Genomic DNA, 17,813 nt, shown 5'->3' on the forward strand with positions numbered 1-17,813 from the left:
CTATTCACAGTGCAGTCCTGTGGTCGATGCCACAGGGCCCTCCATTACCAAGGACCCACAGACAGGTGAGCAGCAGCACCTGGGGGCTGATGTCATATGTACCCTCCCCCATCACTGAGGCCCCATGAACAGGTAAGCAGAAGCACCTGGGTCAGATTTTCTAAAAATCTGTTATAGAGCCTAATGCCCCAACCCCCCCCCCCCCCCCCCCCCGGCCCACACACAAAGGATGTCAGCAAAAACTATTCAACAGACTGGTTGTCATTTGGGGACACCAAACAGCATGGTTGCAGAAGATCTCAAAATGCACACCATTTCCAGGGACATAGGGTATCCCTGCTGTCATATGACAGCACAAGAAAGGCCCCACAACACAGGTCTGTGGGGTTCTGATCTAGTGGCAGCAGCCTGGTCTGGTATTTGATGCGAAACTCCCTCTTTAAAACTAGGATGAAGAAACCAGTGGCGGTTTCATCCTGCACAGTAACAAGTAACATTTGGGTGGACGGTCCCCAGTGGCTTCCTCCAGGACTGTGCTGTAACAACTGCAAAACTGGCTGTCAAGTTTTTTGGGTTCATATCACTATGTCTTTCATATGTTCTTTTGGGGTAATTTTTTCATGTGGTTCACATAGATAAAATTTTTTCATGTGTTAGATTTAATATTTAAAATTTACCTCTTGCCCTGGCTGGTTTTGCTCAGTGGGTAGAGCATCGGCCTGTGGACTGAAGGGTCCCGGGTTCGATTCCAGACAAGGGCACATGCCTGGGTTTTGGGCTCCATCCCCAGTAGGGGGCGTGCAGGAGGCAGCCAATCGATGCTTCTCATTATTGATGATTCTATCTCTCCCTCTCCCTTCCTCTCTGAGATCAATAAAAAAAAGATAAAAAAATAATAAAATTTACCTCTTGCTTCAACTTGAGTTCCTTTATATACTTCCTTCAGAAGCTATCTTACTGGCTTTTTTTTAAAAATTTTTTTTTTATTTGGGAGGAGGGCAAAAATGTTTCTACAGGAAAGAAATTAAATCCTTATTGTAATAAGAATGAAGCTCATTACTGGGGATTTCAGCTAGATTATAGATTTAAAAAAATTTTCAATAAAATGTTTGCATGTGTGAAAAGACAAACATTTAGAAATTATACTCAGATGCACATCTATAAAAATGAAATAAGGCAATTCAGAAACATTTTGTCGTCTCACCTCTCTTTCTTGCATTAACCTTTGGCCTTCTGCAGCATATAAACAATTAGTTTCTTCCAAAAATTTCAGTTCAAATGAATCTTTATATACCTAAGAAATGAACAGAGTTATTGACCAAATACAGTAAACAAAACTACCCTTTGAAGTGTTGATGTACCCCAAATTTTGAGGGAGCAAGGCCGCAGTAACCTGCATTAATTCCTTCACTGAAGCCTCTCAGGCCACGTCAGCTGCCTCCTATGTAGCTGACCCCAGAGGCATAGCTGACTTCTGCTTAGATGACCTTGGGTCAGCTGATTCCTGGCTGGCTGACCTCTACTCAGCTGACGGGGGCAGCCTAGACCACTTTTACTGCTCTCCTCTGGGAATGCCACCATGCCCTTGTCCTTTATCTAGGGAGTATTGGGTCCATGTTGTAAGGGATCTTTCCTATTGTGGCTCTTGGTGTGGTGTTAGCTGGAGTCATTCTCCTTCTAGTGGTTAAAAAAAAAGCTCCCATATTTTCAACAAATACTTCTATGATTTCATTTTTTGCAAAGATTTCATCTTTGATATGTCTATTTATTTTGGTGCAAGTAGTTAGGCAGGGATCCAATTTTTTTCTTGTACACTATGAAAAGTTATTGGTAAATTTAGAACAATAAGATATTTACCTGAAGATCAGAAAGCATACTCAGCAGACTTCGCAATAAGCTTCGGTCAACAGCTTCACCATTTCTTTCTTGTTCAATCAATAGCAGAATTCCATCAATAGTTTTACTCTGAACCATTTTATCACTAATAATATGGTTTCTAAATAGTTCTAATCCCATATCCCTGAACAAACAATAAAAAAAGTAAACTATATTTTAGTTTCACTTTATAGAAATTTTAGGTGAAGCTCTAGATACATTATATCATTCCAAGTCTGTTCATTTGCTAATTCTCTAAATCCAGGTGTCAAGAATTTTTAATTTTCATTTTGGGCCAGTCTAACTGTGCCTTGTATTTCCTTCTTTATCAAGGCTGTTATATTTTCCTGAAGGGGGTCAGGCAACTGTTACATGAGGAATGTTGAGGCATTACTAGGTCAGGCATGTCATTGAAAGTATCTTGCAAAAACCTGCTATCCTCAGCCCGCAATTCACACCAGTCCTCCTAGGCATGATGCTCAAGGCTTTAGGAACCTACCCTGCTCCACTGCCCTCATCAGCCCCTCCATGCCCTTCCCTTTTCCATTTCTGTTCCCTCTACAGAGCTTGTCATCCAACTGTTCCTCCCTGGCACTTGGTTCTCTCCTTTATTTGGCCCTTTCAATGGGAGAACTGATATTAAAATATGACTTTAAGAGTCCATCATACTTCTTCAGCTCACTGCCTGCGGAATTTAGGAGGAAATTCAGCTGTCAGCTACTATCCACAAAAACCATGTAATAACAAACAGACTCTATGCTTTGCCAAAACACCTCCCCAAATCCCCTAGGCACCAAATACAGAGGGGGCCAAAGTTCAGATCCCTAAGCCCAGCCAGGTCTCCTGAATGGGCAGCTCAGGGGCAGTGGTGGTGGTGGATAGTACTAACGGTGAGTAGTGGTGGTGGTGATGGTGCTGAGTAGTGAGTAGTGAGCAGTGGTGGTGATGGTGTGGCAGCAGCGGTACTAATGGTGAATGGTAATAGCGACAAGCACTACATATGCTGGTGGGCGTGGGTTCTGGGGAGCTCTGTCTGTGTTAGAGAACCTTCTTCTCCCTCACTGTGTTCCATAATCACAATGGCCCTCTCCTGTTCCCTGGAGGAGCTGCAGATCAGTCTTCCATGAATTTCAAAGACAGAGCAGTAAAGCCCAGTGGGCAGCATGTGGGCTCAAGCCAGTCACATGGGCTTGAATCTGCCCTCCCCCACCCCCATGCTGCTGTGACTCTGAGGCAAGGAACTTAACCTCTCTGTGCCTGTCCTTCCTTAACACTAAATGGCGATCTCGTGAATTGTTGCACATCTGTGAAACAATTCACATCGGGCCAGGCAGGTACCCAGTGCATAGGAAGTTATCTGTCCGCTAGAATCTTCTTCCTAAAATCTAAATCTCAGTTTAAGGCTTCAGGAGCAGCCCACTAACACCGGTCAGGGTATCTCATCAGCTTCATCACTCCGATTCTCACACACTGAACATTCTGGACATGCTGCTGTCCTGTCATCACAGTGGACTTCTCTTCTCTACTGCCTCTTTCTATCTTAGCTACCTAACCACTCCTGCTCATTCTGCAGAGACTGGGCCAAGGCTTGCTGCTTCTCTCTTATCTTTCCCTGTGAGTTTCTCCCACACCTTCATCGTGATTCTTGTACTGTACTATCATGCTCAGTTTTTCTGAGTGGTATGGTATACTTTATGCTATAAGCAACGTTTATAGCCTATGTTATAAACTACATTTATAAATTAAGAGTTCAGGCTAGGAAACCTGACAACCCAGGTACAGCAAGTTATTGGAACTCTGCGTTTTAGTTTCTCCACATGTAACATGGAGATAATAAGAGTCATTTTTTACAGAGCTGTTCTAAGGATTAAGTGAATTAGTAGACACTGAAGCACTTAGAACAGGGCTTTGTACAGAGTAGAAGCTATGCAATTTGCTGTTATCAGTTTTACTATCCTTATCATTTCTCTGAAAAAGGCTATCTTTTCTGTGCAGTGTCTGCCTTACTATGACATGCGTGGATATCTAGCATGAGAAGTGTAGGAGTCAGAGGAACAAAGGGGGAAAGTGGTATTAAGGAAGGGGAGAGTTTCAATAGAGTGTCCAAAGCTACACAGATGTCAGGTTATATAAAAGAAAGAGGAAAAAAAAGTGACTATGGGATCTGGTAACCAGGAGATCACTGATGTCTAAGGCAAGAGCAGTTTCCATGTGGTGAAAGGAGAAACCACACTGTTTAGAGTTAGGGTGAAAAGATGGTGAGAAGTTGGAAAAGAAAGCAATTTTTTTTAAAGAACTCGGGTTTAAAGGTAATGAGAAAGTACATCACTTCTCAATGGGAGAATGAATTTCTGCATCAACAAAGGAAGAACCCAAGGATGGGATTAAGGGCAGGCTTTTGTTCATGTCAATTAGGGCTTCTTGGAGGCAACTCTGGGGAGACTTAGGGCAGGTGGACAGAGGTGAAATGCATTAGCAAAGGCTGTGGAAGTCAGTAACTAGGGACAATATTTATAACATCCTTGAAAGATGGTGTGTGATGAACAGACTGAAATGATAGACCTCAATATCCTGAATAAAACGAGGCCCCTGTGCACTTGGATAGTCGGTAGGATGGAGGTTTTGGTATATGTATGTGTGGTAGGGGGGAGTCTCAGGGCTGATAACCTCGCCCGCAGTTGTAGTCTTTCTCACGGTTTCACCAGATCACTGGAGAGAGCCATGCCAAGTCAAACTCCAGCCATCAAAGAGAGTTAACTGAGTCCATCTCCCTCACAGCAGAGCTGAGCTGTATGTGATCACTGGCTCCAGAGATCCTAAAGTCCACAGCCGTTACAGAGACGTGGCTTCACACAGCTTCCGTGCTTGCCTGATGCCTCTGTTGGGACATTCAGTGCAAGCTGGGGGATGTGCTAGAATTTGCTCCCCTAAGTCGGCCTGCCCCATCTTCACCCTATCACTTTCACTGGTGATGGAGACACATCTACCTGGGCCCAGATGTGTGCACTAGTGATTTGGGCTGACATAAAGGACCACAGACAGATGACTACCTATGCCAAATTAACCAGCAGAAGACAAGTCAAACATGTGGTTTCAGTCACAGCAGCAGATACAGCTCTACTGACTAGAACACTCACCAGATGGAAGGAAGCATGGAATTCTGAAGTACATAAGTGCGATCCAAAAACAGGAAAATACTTCTGATCATGATCTGGAAATTAGAAAAGAAGTTATTTACGTATCTTACTAACAAAATATTCAAGATTAGGCCATTTGTACTATCACTGTGCTAGGTACCTCAAATCTAATAACTGTTTCTTGATGAAAGATGTTTTCCACCAAGACCCTTATGATTTATTTTTCCCCTCTATGTTTGTTTTTCATCTCCTTTATCCAGAAAATCTGATTGCAGTGATTTAAAGCATTTAGCCTAAAGGATACCTTTGAAATTTGGTTATTTCCTAACTTATGTGATAAATCTCATTATACTGGGGAGATGCTCTAAGCTTTCTAAACAATTAGTTCTTGTTACATTAGAATGAGGCTCTTGGCCAGTGTATGTATTGGACTGTACTCTGCAAGCAGAGCGAGGAGGACGCAGCTGCTCCCTTTGCCATGCTAGCATGCATGCTGTAACCCTCTAATTCTCCCATCACGGAACTTACCAGACTATTGTAGAGGTTCGTTTACACACGTAAGCAAAACCTTTCCAACAGACTTTTATCTATTTCTACCATCTACCAGGTGCCTGGTCCAGAACAGACACACATTCATTATCCCCTACTTACTTCATTTAGGAAACAAAAGAATTCAACCTACTTAGGAAAGCTATTGATACCATCTTTTCTCTCACTTACATAATAAACAGCCTGGTCACACTAAAAACACATATACATAAAATCAAATCAGAATCAATACATCTAACAAAGTCTAAGATTTTAGATGTTCAGTTATAGTAAAATTCTGGAATTCAGGCTTATCGATAATAAGCTGGGATTAAGGAAAAACTTAATCGACTGATTCAGGAATTATGAGTACTGTGAGCTATCATCTGTCAGGTCGGGTTGAAGGCCCAGTTAGCAGCCAGCCCCATTCTGGAAGAGCAGAGTTCACCTTCTCCGATTTTCTCTCCTCTGTTGTCCAACTATGTTGGAGCTGGAGAGCAGCATTTGACTCCAAAGAGAATCCTGAACAGAACTTTCCTATCTCAGCTCACATTCTGGCCGATCTACCTTAGGTAGGTGAGGGGAAATGGATGCGACTGTGCTTTGATAAAAAAAGAAAAAAAGGAACAACAACAACAACAACAAAGATAGCTGGATTAAAAGAGGACACATACTCCCAGCTACTAAAATCTCTTTCTAACTAAACCACAGGCAGACAAAGACCAAAGAGGAAGCGAGATTTGACATAAAAAGCAGTAGTGATGAAGTTTCAGGGAGAATGCACCATATATAAAACTAGCATAAATAGAAAAGTCAATATGCTTACCATTTGTCTGCAGTGATCTTGCCAGCATGTGTTAATCTTCTTTAAAAACAAAACACTATCTAATGAGTCTGTGCAGACCTGCTAAGGAGAACTTTAGAAATCTTGGGCAATTTATTGCAATTTTAACTTCAGCTCTCTTCACCACAGAATACTACATACATATCAGTTAATAATTAGAATACTACAAGAGCAAAAGTTCAAAAACCATAAACGCAGTTTTTCTACTTCCCACATCTCATAACATAGCTGTAATTATTCCTGACTGTACCCCCTTTTTCATTTTTCACTGCCCCTCCTTTCCAGTTTCCCTTCCTGCTGGTAGCACTTTACTGCCATATTCCTCTTGAGCCCTGCCAGCTGAAACCAACCACCAGGTCAGAGGCTTCCTGGGCCTGCATGACGGAACCAAAGGCCCTACCCCACAAAGGGCAGAACCTGACCTAATCTTATACCTGAGCTCCTGGAGACACTGTCCCAGTGGTGAGGAAGCAGGTCTATTATTAATAGCACTGAGGGATTGGCAGCCGCAGGGAAATTGCTGAGGTTTAACTTTAACCTCTAGTCTCAATGAAAACTGACAAGTCACATTCACACACCAAAGTAGGAACCACTCTCAGCTTGACTCTTAGAATCTGTTTTTAAAGAAACACTCAAAATGCTATTCATAAAGGGGTGGAAACCTGAATGCTGGTCCCTAGAGCAAATCATGGCTAAGTGCCTTGAGCACGGCCTTCACAGGTTTTTGCAAAGACCAAGAGTCATAAATGTCTACACACTGCTTGATGGTTTACAAAGCACTTTTAACATATATATGTATATATATTATTGATTTTTTACAGAGAGGAAGGGAGATGGATAGAGAGTTAGAAACATCGATGAGAGAGAAACATCAATCAGCTGCCTCCTGCACACTCCCTAATGGGTATGTGCCTGCAACCAAGGTACATGCCCTTGACCAGAATCGAACCTGGGACCCTTGAGTCCGCAGGCCGATGCTCTATCCACTGAGCCAAACTGGTTAGGGCTACAAAGCACTTTTCATACTTGTGCTCATTTAATATTCGTACAGATGAACAAAAACAACTTGTTGAAGTGGAAGGATACAGGTTTCCTGGGCATCAGTCCAGCTCTACCATTTCTCAGCTCTATGACTCTGGACAAATGAAGAAGTTCCCTAGGCCTTAGTGCCTCTGTGGAGAACATACTCCTGAGAGTTATTGTGAGGTTACACATAAAATTCTTAGCATGTAGTGAGGACACCAGCTAGGGTGTGACATGTAAAATCAGATAGTCGTTGGAAGTCTTCAGCGGGTGAAGGTCTGACAGCAGGAGGGGTAGCCAGCAGAGGACAGGACACCAGCCAGGACTTTAGGAAGGGGACAGGTGATCTGGAGAGCAGTGGATGGACTGAGGGGTATATCTGAATCCTTGTCACACCAGTAAGGGTAGCTGACCACAACCACAGTGGTCCTAGCCAAACATCTTAATTTCTCTTGAGGCTTTGCCAATACATTAAAAATAGTTAGTTATAGCAATGACCTAATATTTCAATGGTTAACAAGTCATTTTGGAAGAACTCTCTTATAATTGCTCAAAATGAACAGCCTGAAAAAAAACACACAAAAAACCACAAAGAATCAGTTGCAAGCACATTTAGACAGGTGCCACCATGGCAGCGACACAGCAGCTCTGGCACTCAGTGCTGGACAGGAGGCACTTGCCCTGTGGTTGACACCCTGGCAGGTCTCCATAGGCTGTCAGTCACACAGTCTGCAAGGCTGCACAGGGATAAACCCACACCAGCCAATCTGACACCACTGGTTGGCTCAGGTGCTGCAACTAAGCAAGGCACAGTTCCACCTGGTGCAGCGTTTCATTAGAATAGAAAAGTCCAGGCATCCTCAAACTGCAGCCTGCGGGCCACATGCGGCCCGCCGAGGACATTTATCCGGCCCGCCGGGGGCCACTGCCTGTCCTACTTAGCAGCCAACTCGTCCCGGGCCTGAAGTGCGCATAGGAATTTGTTCATAGTTTTTTTTTTAAAATTATAGTCCGGCCCTCCAATGGTCTGAGGGACAGTGAACTGGCCCCCTGTTTAAAAAGTTTGAGGACCCCTGGAAAAGCCCAATGTGAGGGGTTCCTTAAACAAAATATACTTTTCTTTAAAGGGCTGGGTAAAATCAATATACATCTTTAATAACTTTTGCCATTTCCTGTGGAAAAAGTATGAAATGGTAGGCTAATACCACACGGTGAGGCATCTATTGAGCTCTACTCTTCTAAATATCAAAACCAATTCCAGACCTGAAGCTATAACAGTAGCCACAAAGCTGTACATGATTACTCTCAGGATTACTGCTGACAGTTTGTTAACAGTTTATTCTTCAGACAGGTTCTCCAACAGCCATCCTTTTTATCTTTTCAGAGAAGAGCCAATTCTAGTTGAAGAATCAATACAGTCTACTATGGGTGAGTTAGGCAAGTCTACAAATAACAAACAAAAAAAATCCAGTGGCAAAATGCTCATAATATACCAAGGAAAACACTATTCGTATCTGCGATTACAGTGATCTAAACAACGAAGATAGTAGTTTCACTGGAGAAGTGATAGGTCCTAATTCTGCCCACATTTTGTAAACCAGGTATCCTGCTTTTCTAAACCCAGCAAAGAGAGTGACACCTGAGTTGTCCTTGCAGCAGGGGACAAAGCAGGAGATAACAATGATTCCGCATCACAGACCAGTAATGGTTGGTTACCACCTGACACCCCTCACCTAAATTAGGTCCCCTTGTCATAATCGCTAAGAATAACATTATCTTTCATAATAATTATCCAAGTTCACATTCTACAATACTTAATTACTGCCTCCCTCATTAGTCTACAAAGACCATGGCACAGGAACTATGTCATGTTCACCTCTGAATCCTAGTACTAATCCAGGGCTACTCACCTGCCATGTGGTCTTGGGCCTTCTGCCTTATGAGGGTACCTGTAACTTGGAGTGCTGTGCAAATGTTCGAAGCTTAGTCTACTGCCCGCAAATGCTCCATGCGTGCTAACTACACACCAGTCCGGTGAGTATGAGCTGAAGGTCTTTATAAAGAAGCTCAAAGCCTACTGTCATCAGCACAGATTATAGATAGGTTTAGAGGTAATGGTGCAGCTTCATGATTTCCCTAACAGCAAAGACTTCATTTCCTTATGCATCCTTCTGTTCTGAGGACTACACTGCTTTTGTGTGTGACTGATCACCAATGCTGCATGCTAATTAGCATTTCTGTGACTAAGAAAATCTGCACAGCTGTAAAATTGAATCAGGGGAAGGAAAAAGTGACTTCTGTCTATAGTTATTTACAGATTTGTATTCTGAGGATAGTTTGCTATTTTATTTTATTTACTTACTAGAGGCCCAGTGCACGAATTCGTGCACCGGTGGGGTCCCTGGGCCTAGCCTATGCCCTCTCACAATCCAGGACCCCTCGGGGATGTCAGAGAGCCGGTTTCAGCCCGATCCCTGCAGGCCAGGCCGAGGGACCCACCGGTGCATGAATCTGTGCACCAGGCCTCTAGTATGCATATAAGATCTTTGGTTAATCTCTTCACACCCTCCCCCTCCCTCCTTCCCTCTGAGATTCATCAGTCTGTTTCATGTTTCCAGGCCTCTGATTTCTGCTCCTGCATTGAGCATCTGCCCCCTGGTAGTCAGTGTGTATCATAGCTATCGGACAGTTGGCCAGTTGCTTAGGTTTTGATATATACACAGATTGATATATTTTTATTGATTTCAGAGAGGAAGGGAGAGAGAAACATCAATGATGAGAGAGAATGATTGATTGGCTGCCTCCTGCACGCCCCTACTGGGGATTAAGCCCGCAACCCAGGTATGTGTTCCTGACCGGAATCGAACCCGGGACCCTTCAGTCCATAGGCTGATGCTCTATTCACTGAGCCAAACCAGCTAGGGCTAGGTTGCTATTTTAGAACTCCTCATGAATCAAGTGTAGGTACACAGCATGTACTTCTTTCTATATTGTGTGATGCTTGCTTCAGCCTAGGCTGCTGTGGCTAGGTGTGCATGTGTAGGGAGTCTCCTCTGTTTGGGGGAAAGGCATATCACCAACAGCAGGTAACTTATTTCGAAAGGGTCAGATAAGTACAGAATTAATCAAACATATTAACAAAGGAATGGATATGGTAACCCAAGAGAATAACAGCAGATGACTTAATTCTACAGGCATCCTGTGTACCTGATCTGTTTAACGTATGAAGGGCTTCCTGAAGTCTCCCTGAATTTTTATATTGGCCTAAACAGCAGCATGCAATCAATATACAGTAGGTAGCAATCCTTGAATCTTAGAAAGTAGAGTTACATGAAATACTGGAATATCACAGAGCAAGAGAAATCTGAATATGCTTAACTTAGAATATTCCTGGCCCAGTGAGAATCTGGGCATCTGCAACGGCACTAACAGTTGGCCACTGTAAGACCAGGATAGGTTTATAACTTTCAGCAAGAACAAAATTCTGAAGGCAGGACTGTATTGCTCATCATCTACCTCTATCCCTAGTGCACCACGCCACACTCTTGCCTGCACAGGCAGGCTGGCTGTTCTTTCTTTATATCCCAGTAGTTTTTAAAACCCTCACTACATTGCTTTGTAAATGAGTATCTTTATGATTCTGTCAATCCCATTGGAGTTTAAGCTCTAAAGGGCCAAAATCACATTTCATTCATGTTTACTTTTCCCAGGACCTAACATTACCTAACATTATGTGGTAAATACTTAATAAACGTGTATTATCTCTAATCTGTTAATCTACCTCATCATTCTGTCAAATGACTTTCCTAAAACACAATCTAAATATATTGGGTTCTTGCTTTAGTAACCTGTAAGGACTCTCAGATGCTCATAGATTTAATCCTTAATGGTGTACACAAAGATTCAAATCAAGTTGCAACTTAGCATTACAGCTTCAAACTTCACCTATTCTTCCAGGTTATAGTCACACCACACTCCTCCAGGTTTTCATTAACACCTTTCATACTCTGCTTTCCGATGCCTCTTCACTCTCTAGCTGGCTAGAACCTAACTCATCCTCTAAGATACAATTCAAGTGTTACTTCCTCTGGGAAGCTTTGCCCCAAATGCTTCATGTGCTGCAGTTCCTGTCCTTGACTAACCATTCAACATTTTGAATTCTGGTGCCTCACACTAATAAGGCACACATTTCATCTGTAGAGTGTCTCTTTTTTGTTTCTTCTTTTATGAAATGGTAATTTTTATAATAATGGCTTTGTATAGCATCAAGGAAATATGGTTATTCCCTTGCACCTATCACAGTGTTGTTACTTCTTAGAGGGTAGAAATTAGATATGGCAATCATTTTTCTAATTTCTAATAGACAGGAAGTACTTGCTGAATGAGTGAGTTAATGAACACATTCATGTTACCCATAAGATAGGATTAACTGGCAGGAGGATAATTTGATCAGGTAATCGAAAAGCAGTCTTCAAGTGAGCTGGGACAACTGGATTAGGACAAAGCTACATCAGCTCACTCTTGTGAGTTCCTGTCTTGGAGAGAAGGCTTGGGAATATGCTGATGACTTCCAGCAAGCCTGGGAGTCAGGTTAATTTTCAGATGGCAGCATCCTAAACATGGGTTCCTGGGCCCAGTCCCTGGGATTCCGGGACTGTGGTACCAAGGCGCTGAGTGCATCTGCACCGGGTCCCTCTGAGATGTGGTACACAATGGCCAGATTCCAAAAGGCCTAAAGTGTGGTCACTATTAGGACAGAGCTTTGCCAGATAATATGGTAGAGCTGTAGTTACAGATGTCAATATACTAGAACAAGAATTGACATCACTGACCCATTTATAAGGGAGAACTACAAATATTATCCTAAACTGAGACATCTCACTGTGGACCTGGACTTCATCATCATGATTAATAAAGAGCCCCAATGCCAGACAACAGAACTGCTGCAAACTGCCAAGGGAGATTTCAATGAGCTCTAAATGCTTCAGTTTCTCAATGAAAGAGAAAAAAATTCTTTCAGCTAGGAAAACACCTAGAAACAAGTACACTCCAATTATCTAATTTCACAAATGAAGAAACAGAGGCCCAGAAAAGTGCAGTCACAAGTCGATTGTCTTCAATTATAAGTTCACTTTCTGAGATATGTGGGTAAATATAGTAATGGAAGGGAGCTGGGGAACTAGATGGAAGCCAGATGGTAAGGGATTATCTACAACATGCTAAGGAGCTCAGAGTTTCCCTGGCTGTCATATAGTCACAGATGGCAAAATTAGTGGCAAAATTCTACACTGCCCCTGTCTATAACTTCCTCCCCTTGATTGTGAGTGGGGCTGTGAATACAATGGTTATATCATGTAAGACTATCTTACCTGACCAGAGAGGCAGATTTTCCTGATCACCCAGAAGCAGCAAATAACCATGTTGTCAGATAGGTGACCTTGTGACAAGAAACCAAGGGTGGCCTCGGGCACTGAGAGGGAGCTTGGTTCTGTAACTGAGTGAATTCTGCCAACACCTGAATGAGTCTGGAAGAGGAGCTGACCACTGGCCCAGTGGACACCTTGATTTCAGCCTGAGACCCTGAGCAGAAAACCCATTGAGCTAAGCCACTACGGGTTTACATAGCCACATTTGTGGTAATTTGTTACATATCATAGAAAACTAACACAGATGGGTTTTTATAAGAATAAAGGATAACAGAACTCAAACTTTAAGACGTTTTCAGAACTTTTCCTAAATACTTAACCAGACCCTATGAAAGGACACTGTTTCGCTTTGATTCAGATTAGCAAAGTGATATAAATTCTACTTAAAGAAAACCTATTATATTGGGTCATATGAAGCAAACTTAAGGTTTCTGTTCTATAAATAAAAGGGAATTTAAAAAATATCAAGGATACCCATTAGTTCTTTATCCTATTAATTAATGTTCAGTTTCAAAATATTTAGGTAAGGAACAGAAACTTCATGAGACAACAAAAGGATATTCTCTAAACTGAAGAATTTGTGCTTGGACATGATCTTCACAGACCTGGCGGAGCTGCTTGTAAAGCGTTGGGGAAACTTTATGAGAACAGAGGTTTTCAACAGCCTAAAAACAAAAGGAATAAATGAATTACTCACTATGAATAACAAATGAGTTCTTTTTTAAAAACAACAACCTTATTTATATATATAGCTATAATCATAACAGAAGCACTTACATAATTATATGTAGCTGTAATCATTTACATGAAGCCCCCTCGCCCATACTGATGTAATCTACAATTAAAACTATTATGTTTTAGGGCAATTACTGTTGGAACACTTGAATCCAGTACGAGTTTGGTAAAAAAGATACTTCCCAATAGTTAATATTAAACACAGATTCAACAGCAAGCCTATGACAGCCCCATGATATCTAGGATCCCAGTTGGTGTGCCTGTATCCTATTTGAGCATCTCACAATACTCCATTTTTTCCTTACTAAAATAGTCTCTAAACCTGCTGCACACCAGTCACCCACAGGCTTCAAAACAAGTTTGATCCCTACAGCCCTGTTTCTAGATGTTTTAATTCATTAGTCTGAGGCTGGAGCCACAGGAATGTGTGTGAGTTTACTGTGATGATAATATGAAATGAGAGTATGAAATCACTGTTCCAGACTCTCAGTGAGCACCTTCCAAACAGGTGGGAGAACAACAATCCTTTCACCTTTACTAGTGAAATGATCCTATATAATAAAAGGCTAATATGCAAATAGACCAAACGGTGAACTGATTGATATGATGTGCGCTGACCACTAGGGGGCGTGTGCGGAACATGGTAGGTGTGGGCAGCAGGCAGTAGAATGCAGAACATGGTGGGCATAGGCTGCGGCGGGATAGTGGTGGAGCAGGAGAGCGGGGGCACCAGACCAAGGCGGGGTGCCAGTCATTGTCATTGGGGCAAGCCTCTGGTGTTTACTCAAAATACTTTGCTCCCGCGTGCTGCAGTCCCACCTGGCGATTGCACCTGCTGCCGGCCCTGATTGCCCCTAAGGGCTTCTCCACCTCCCCCTGCTCCTAAGGGGCAATCAGGGCAGCAGCCGCTGCTCGCACCTGCTGCTGGTGATGGCTCCAATCGCTCTGCACCGTCAGCGAGTGTGAGTGGGGCTGGCAGACAGGGGACCGGGGGCTGTGGTGGGAGGGGCCGGGCAGGGGCACAGAGGATAGGCCGAGACCTGGCCCTGTGTCCACCACAGCCTCTTGGCCCACAGTTCCTTTCAAGGAGCACAAATTCCTGCACTGGGCCCCCAGTTCTATTTATAATGAGCTGAAGGAAAACAATTCCCAAGTGCCTGGGTGACACAGGCCAGATTGAATTGTTTCCTATTTATTTTTTTGCAGGTGAGGTATGCAATTTATCTAAGTTTGTCTTAAATTAATGAGGAAACAAGTTTTTGAGGTAGAGACGGATTTTCTTAAAATACTGTTATCCACATCGAAGAAATGTTTGTACATTCCTATTAGTTGTAATAAGAATTAACTTTCAACTCTCATGTACAAAACCAACATCTCATACAATCAAAATATGCAAAACTATTAATAGAACTGTAGTTTTTCTGACTAGTTTTGAAGCATTTAAAAAAATATTGGGGGGGGGGGAGAACCAAGATGGTGGCATAGATAAACACCTGTACTTGCTGTCTCACAAACACATCAAAACTACAACTACAAGACAAAACAAATATCATCCAGAACCACAGGAAAGCTGGCTGAGTGCAAGTTCTACAACGAGAAGGAAAGAAAAAAGTGCATTGAGACTGGTAGGAGATGCAGAGGCGCGGAGGTACAGAGGTGTGCGCGAAATGGGCTGGCAACTGGGTGTACTGTTATTTTGTTCAATCGGGAAGGAGTTACAAGCTCCCGATTGCTCTGAACTCCAGTTCTGGGCGAGACTCTGGGGACCCAGACTCTTATGGGGAGAAATTGGACTGTCTGGCACTGAGCCGGAATGCGAGGGTGGCGTTCCCTCAGAGGTGCTTGCAGCAATCATTGTTCCTGCATGGGGGCGTGGGACGAGGAGAGACAGGGACCTCCCTGGTACAGGGCTGACTGGCAGCCATTGATGTTTGCTCGGCCCTGGTGATTCCCTGAGAACCCGCCCCACCCACTTTACAACCCCACCCAAGCTGTGCACAGCAGCTTTTGCATATGAATGGCTTGTCCTTTTGCAAGCTAAAACCTAACAAACTGCAGCTGGGTCAGGGAGTTCCAAAGCTTCCAAAAGAAGGTCCAAGGCTCTGCAGCAGCAGCCTGCCATGCTTCACAGCTGGGCCTCATTTGGGCACTTCCATACCCCTAAGAGGAGGAATCTGCAGACCTCGCTGTAGTTCCTGCTGGGTGGCCTCAGGCAGTGGTTGACTTTGCACCTCCTTGGAGATCCAAGAGCCCGTGTACCCAGTGGTCAGTGTGAGACCATACTGGATTACAACTCTTCAGATCCATAAGTGACACACTCAAGGGGCAGACTCAGTGAGCACCAAAGCCCCACTGAAGCAAGTCCTGCCCCATAAGGGTGTCTCCAGCACAGCAGTTCTTCCACTGTAGACACAGCTGGTCCTCACAGCCAACTGGCCTGGAGGTCAATTCCTCCCAGTGATACCAACAACAATCAAGGCTTAACTACAACAAGACTGTGCACACAGCCCACAAAAGGGTGCACCAAGAGCATCCACCTCAGGTGATTGGGGAGGCTGAGCCACTGGGCCTTATAGGACACCTAGCACACAAAGCCAGTCTATCAACACAGGGAAGCAGCCAAAATGCAGAGACAAAGAAACACGTCACAAATGAAAGAAATGGAGGAAAGCAAACTACTGGATATAGAGCTGAAAACCACAGTTATAAGGTTACTCAAGAATCTTCTAGAAACCTCTGAGGAACTTAGTGAGACCTTCAAGGATCTTAGTAAGAATGCCAAAAAAATGGGAAAGGACCAGTCGGAAATTAAGCATACACTGACTGAAATAAAGACTAATATACAGAGATTCAACAGCAGACTAGAGGATCCCAAGAATCAAGTCAAAGATCTGAAATACGAGGAAGCAAAAAACACCCAACTGGAAGAGCAAGAAGAAAAAAGAATACAAAAATATGAAGATAGTGTAAGGAGCCTCTGGGACAACTTCAAATGTACCAACATGAGAATTATGGGGGTGCCAGAAGAAGAGAGAGAACAAGATACTGAAAACCTATTTGAAGAAATAATGACTAAAAACTTCCCCCACCTGGTGAAAGAAATAGACTTACAAGTCCAGGAAGTGCAGAGAACCCCAAACAAGAGGAATCCAAAGAGGACCACACCAAGACACATCATAATTAAAATGCCAAGAGCAAAAGACAAAGAGAGAATCTTAAAAGCAGCAAGAGAAAAAGTTACCTACAAGGGAGCACCCATACGACTGTCAGCTGATTTCTCAACAGAAACTATGCAGGCCAGAAGGGAGTGGCAAGAAATATTCAAAATGATGAATAGCAAGAACCTACAACCGAGATTACTCTACCCAGCAAAGCTATCATTTAATTGATGGTCAGATAAAGAGCTTCACAGACAAGAAAAAGCTAAAGGAGTTCACCACCACCAAACCAGGATTACATGAAATGCTGAGAGGTATTCTTTAAGAAGAGGAAGAAGAAGAAAAAGGTAAAGATAAAAATTATGAACAACAAAGTGACAACAAATACATATCTATCAACAAGTGAATCTAAAAATCAAGTGAATAAAAAATCTGATGAACAGAATAAACTGGTGAATATAATAGAATCAAGGGCATAGAAAGGGAGTAGACTGACAATTCTCAGGGGGAAAAGGGGTGTGGGAAGAGTTTGGACAAAAATCTTACACCTATGGATGAGGACGGGGGGAAGGGTAAAGGCATGGGGTGGGATGGGAACTGGTTGGAGGGGCGTGATAGGGGGGGGGGAAGAGGTACATCTGTAATAATCTGAACAATAAAGATTTATTTAAAAAATATTACTCAGCAATAAAAATATTTAAACCTTGCAAAAAAAAATATAGGGGGGGATACAGACTAGAAACACTTTAGAATCTGAATTTAATAGCCAAGGGAAAGTAGGTAATTTAAAATTTTAAAGATATTCATTATAGCAATACTTATAGCATTAATAATCACAATACTAACTTCAGAACTGCTACATATTAACCTAAATTAAGAAAATACAGTAATTATTACCATATAAAACACATGCATATTTACAAGGGTCAAAGAGAGTGTGGGCAATCTGAGGTGTGGCTCAGTTGGTTGGGTGCTGACCTGTGCATTGAAAGGTTGCCAGTTTGATTCCAGTCAGGACACATGCCCAGTTGTGGGCTTGATCCCCACTAGGGGTTGTGCAGGAGGCAGCCAATCAATGTTCAGTACT

At 42.9% G+C, this 17,813-nt stretch overlaps 1 protein-coding gene across 2 annotated transcripts in view; it reads right to left on the bottom strand.

The window, feature by feature from the left end:
- CUL4A (cullin 4A) overlaps positions 1 to 17,813 on the bottom strand; it is a 67,349-nt gene that overhangs the window by 33,569 nt on the left and 15,967 nt on the right. Inside the window, exons 3-7 of one of the 2 annotated variants that reach the window (XM_080662969.1) lie at positions 13,394 to 13,498; positions 6,367 to 6,435; positions 5,013 to 5,086; positions 1,858 to 2,020; positions 1,205 to 1,294 (exon numbers count right to left, since the gene is read on the bottom strand). In XM_080662969.1, the coding sequence (XP_080519095.1) occupies positions 1,205 to 1,294; positions 1,858 to 2,020; positions 5,013 to 5,086; positions 6,367 to 6,435; positions 13,394 to 13,498 (501 nt within the window). Of the gene's footprint in view, positions 1 to 1,204; positions 1,295 to 1,857; positions 2,021 to 5,012; positions 5,087 to 6,366; positions 6,436 to 7,470; positions 8,616 to 13,393; positions 13,499 to 17,813 lie in introns of those variants that run through there. The other variant, XM_080662970.1, reaches the window with a different exon arrangement.

Source organism: Plecotus auritus (genome assembly GCF_963455305.1).
Source record: "Plecotus auritus genome assembly, chromosome: 3".
Lineage (NCBI taxonomy): Eukaryota > Metazoa > Chordata > Mammalia > Chiroptera > Vespertilionidae > Plecotus > Plecotus auritus.